At 33.9% G+C, this 4,993-nt stretch overlaps 1 protein-coding gene across 1 annotated transcript; it reads left to right on the top strand.

The window, feature by feature from the left end:
• The first annotated feature begins 1,288 nt into the window (after positions 1 to 1,288).
• Positions 1,289 to 2,316, top strand: LOC132034769 (uncharacterized). The gene is made up of 3 exons (XM_059425130.1): positions 1,289 to 1,508; positions 1,619 to 1,825; positions 1,937 to 2,316. Exons 1-3 carry the CDS (start codon positions 1,289 to 1,291, stop codon positions 2,314 to 2,316), a joined length of 807 nt encoding a protein of 268 aa, XP_059281113.1.
• The last annotated feature ends 2,677 nt before the right edge of the window (positions 2,317 to 4,993 follow it).

A 4,993-nucleotide genomic window follows, 5' to 3' on the forward strand; every position in this document is an offset into this window, starting at 1 on the left:
TGGTAGCGGGTATAAGGCAGGATATCTTTGGTATTAAATTTTTGGGTTAAATTTGTACCATGCTTGGTTTGAGTTATTAATTAGTACCAGTATAAACTTATACCACAATCCGAGATAATATTATCTCATTTCCTAGCTGGTATAATTAATACTAATACTAATAATCTTGGGATAACTTTTCTAAATGACCATCTTACCCCTTAACTTATTTCATATATACGCCGTTGTTTCTAGAAAACCCTTTTCTCATCGTCACTCTCCCACCACAACTTTGGGCACTTAGCTATGGCAGATTGATATCAAGAAAATCCATTATCGTTCTTCTTCTTTGTAAGTTTCTCCTTTCGTTTTCTTCTCCTTTTCTGTTACTTTACCCTGTATCTGTTATCACAAAAAAGACCCTTTACCATTCTACTTACAAAGTGATAACTTTTTGGTATCACAATAAATCTTCTCCCTTCTACTTCATGTTTTCCTCATCTTTGCTTTTACTTTCCTCTTCTTGTAATTTTTTATTTTTTATTAATTGTTTTTTCGATTTTGTATGTTTATTGACCATTGAATAAACTACCAGGTCTTATTGTTTAGTTTCTTTCAGGAGTAATACCATGCTAAATCTGAGTTCGTCTTAGATTTCTTCGGTTGTATGCCTCTTATTAGTACTAATGAGGAGAAATGGTTAAACTTTTTTGAACTGAGAGGAAGAGTCACATTTTGTAATCACTAATATTGGGGTTTGGATTTTTGTTGTAACCGATCTACCTCGAAGTCACATTTATCTTAAATGGGAACCGGTTCAACAAAAATTTAAGTATCAACTTGAAACTTATTTGTTTTAGTGACCAATGGTGAAATTTATTTGTCCATGAGAAGAAAACAAGAACTCAATTTATATATATATATATATATGTGTGTGTGTGTGTGTGTGTGTGTGTGTTTAATAATGATTTTGCAATTTTTAAATGACAAAAAGGTGTCTATGGATCCTCAATAGTTGTGCAATGTCGAATGCTTTATCATCCTTGAGGAGATTATGGTGCATTCATATGTTGTCTTTATTTGTCTTTTTATGGCTATTTACAACATAATTATAAGAAGACAATCTAGAAATAGACGGGTCACTCGATATCGCACTGGTGCTAGAATTTCTAAAATCCTATCTCATCTAAATTCTATCATTCGCGACAGTGATATTGTATGTATTGATAAGCTTAGGATGGATAGAAAATCCTTTCACATTTTAGCTTCATTAGCCACGAATATTTGAGGATTGACAGACGGTAACAATATGTCAAGTACTGAAGAGCTAGCAATGTCCTTAAATATATTGGCTCATCATGAGAAGAATAGGTTTATCAAAGTTGATTATATTAAATCGGGGTGGAGTGTAAGTCAAGCCTTTAATGAATATCTAAGAGTTATTCTCAAACTAACTACATTGTTACTTGTTAGTCCTAATCCAGTGGTCGAAGATGAGACTGATGATCGATGGAAATGGTTTGAGGTAGGTAAATTTCAATATAACATTTGATTTACTATAGAAAGATTTAAAATATTATCATGTAAGCATTTTGTTGATAATTGTACTTTAGTATTTAGACTTTAATTTATTTTATAGGGTTGTCTAGGTGCGTTGGATGGTACTTACATTCCATTAGAGTTCGATCTATAGATAAGCCAAGATATAGGACACGGAAAGGAGATATAGCAACTAATGTCTTGAGCGTTTGTGATAGAAATCTCAACTTTACTTGTGTCTTACCTGGTTGGGAGGGATCAACCGCTGATGGTCGTGTATTGCGAGATGTTGTTGTACGAAGGAATGGTTTGAAAGTACCCCCAAAATATGCTATATACATAAAGACTTATCTATTCCTATTACCTCAAAAGTATAATAATATTTTAAAGTAATTATATCATTGTTTATATTTTTTAGGCAATTATTATTTATGTGACGGAGGATATACAAATGGAAATAGTTTTTTGTCCCCCTATCAAGGATATAGATATTGGCTAAGGGATTGTCAAGGTGACAATTCACCACCTCGATGCCGAGAAAAGCTCTTTAATATGAAGCATGCTAGGGCGCACAATGTTATTGAAAGAGCATTTGGTGTATTGAAAGGACGTTGGGGAATTCTTAGAATTCCTTCGTGGTACTCGGTTAAGATTCATATTAGAATCATTAGTCCATGTTGTTTGTTACACCATTTCATTCGAAGAGAGATGGAAGTTAACCCATTAGATGTGGAAACAGAATTCCACATGGAGCAAAATATTGATACTGTTGAACCATCTGATGAGTGGACCACTTAGAGGAATGAGCTAGCTCAGTCTATGTGGAATGAAAGATCTGGCAATTATTCTTTGTAATTTTTAAGTTATGTTGTCATTTTGTGGTGCTTATGCACTTTTGTTTTTGGTGTTCGTTCACTGGAAAATGTAGTAGCTTCAATTATTTTGTGAAGACAAATAGTGAATCTTTTTGTATGTCTCACATTGTTTTTTTCGGAGACAATGCACCTATGTATATCTAACAATATCTTTTTGAAGACAAGTAGTGAATCTTTATGTACGTTTTTACTTCTTTTTTAATATAAGTAGTGTATCTGTGAGTTAGTCTCACATTATTATTTTTACCGGACAATTTAGTTGTATTATAATTTTTTTGGTGATGGTTAAAATATTTATCAGTGAGTCATAAGTCTCTTCTTGTTAATGTTCTTAATTATTTGATTGCAAATAGCAAATACTTACTTATTCCTTGCTATGTTGTTTACTTGATCAGCTTTGCTCAAGATCATATTGACAGAATGAGTAATCACACATCATCTTTTGACCAAGCATCAAAAAGGTCGAGCCATCAACACCTCAGAGCCGAAGGTCATGGACACTAGAAGAAGAACGCAGTCTTATCGATGGTTTAAAGGATTTGTGTGTTAAGGGTTGGAAAGCGGATAATGACACTTTTAGGCCTGGATACATAACGGAATTGGAGCTTTATCTAACAAAAATTCATCCTAAATGTGGATTGAAATCTCAACCACATATTAAATCGAAAATGAAAGCGTGGAAGAGGGATTATGGGACTATAGCTTTATTAAAAAGTCGAAGTGGTTTGGGCTTTCAATATGGTGAAGGAAGAATTATAGTTGATGATCCAAGCAAATGGGATGAGTTTGTTACAGTTATGAAAATTTTATTTTCAAGTTATCAAATATGTTGTTAATAAAGTTTCAATTTCCAGCCTCACATTAGATAGGAAGATGGTGAAAACTTCATGAAGTAGATAAGAATCAACAAAAGCTAACAGGTCCTGATTTTCATCAGTTGGAAAATAATGCGCATTTTTTTCATCTAACTGATCCTGAATTTTATTGGAAGTTCCATTGATGTGGAAACCACGTATTAGTAGATTTCTTTCTTCTATAGCTTCATTTGGACAGAGACAGAATGTTAATGTACATCCATAGGCTACATACTTTGGTAGCTTGTTTAACTCTTCAATAGTGGGATGAAATGCTTATTTCAGTTCATGAGCGATGAAACGTGACATATACCCTCTTCTCTACAGCCCCAGGCTTTGATCTAGTGGTAAGAGTGCAACACATGATGCATGGATTAGTCACTAGTTCGAGCTTGCCATAGAGAAAAGTCGGGTATTTAATTGGAGAAGGGTAGAGGGGATGAGCCCATTATCTATCCAGTTTCAAACCATGTGCTACTTGACCAGTGAGATTTCTCAGTTATCAAAAAAAAAAAAAAAAAAAAAAGAGAGATAGAGAAAGATATACTCTCCTCTCTTTCTGGGTGCTTTAGCAAAGGAACTAGTGGAAGAGAGAAACAAGACTGGATTACCTTTTGTTTTGTTTTATGGTAGATATGAATCTAGTCCAAAAAGTTCATTTGACAATCATTAGTTCACTTTCCTCTGGATGTTTTATTTCTGGCTCTTATCCTTTCAACTTGAAATTGCTTCAGTTACTACATTTTAAAGTGATAAATTTTATTTATGGCCTCCCAAGATAAAAACAATATGATGGTAGGTGAAAAGTAGTCTTTGCTAAAAGTTGGAAGTGTTATGTTGAAAATTGGTGGTGAATAACTTCTCTGTTTATCTAGATTAGTAACTGCATAGTAGGCATCTTGTTGTTGTTGTTGAATATGTTATTTCCTTACAATTAAGTTTCAACTAATTGAATATTTTGCTTTATCCTATTTTATTATAGGCTGATCCAAATGCCAAAGGAATGCAAAATAAGACATGGCCATTGTTCGAGGATTAGGAAAAAATATTTGGAAAAGATAAAGCAATGGGAGAGTTTGCAGAAGGGCCGAAAGATGCTTTTGAGGAAAGTGTAAGGAGCCAAGGTCAGGGAATTTCTAATGACAGAAGATTGAGATTTCTTATTGAAGTTGATGATGAAGATGATAAAGAAAATGCTGGACATGAACCTGATGTAGCCCCTGGAGAAGCGGAAAATGCTCATGGACCTAGTAGAGCTTCTCAAAATGCAGATAAAGCTTCTCAAAGTGTAAATCCCGAATGCCAACAAAACCAACAACAAGGTAAAAATACTAGAAGCTCCTCTTCTAATGTCAATGATAAGGAGAAAAGCAGAAAAAGAATCTGAAGATGATAACGAGACAGCTTTAAAGGATTTAGTTGTTGTTATGAAGCAATTTATGGCAAATCATGGCAAAACAATGGGTGCTTTAATTGAAAAGTTTGGGGCGCGTGATGAATCTGAAATTCGTGCAAAAGTTTTAGATATTCTTTCATCCCCTGCTTATCATGAGTTGTATAGTCCAGAGCAATAAATCAAAGCATCAATAGGGCTTACTTCTGATGTCAGAAAAATAGATTTGTTCTTACTAATGGGTGAACTTCAATGTCAAAATATAGTGTGGATGATTGTCAATGACAACTTTCCAAGTATATGAATACGATTGTAAGAGCTGGCCATGGGTTGATAGTTTTTGCTAAATTGAC

This window comes from Lycium ferocissimum, chromosome 10 (assembly GCF_029784015.1).
Source record: "Lycium ferocissimum isolate CSIRO_LF1 chromosome 10, AGI_CSIRO_Lferr_CH_V1, whole genome shotgun sequence".
NCBI lineage: Eukaryota > Viridiplantae > Streptophyta > Magnoliopsida > Solanales > Solanaceae > Lycium > Lycium ferocissimum.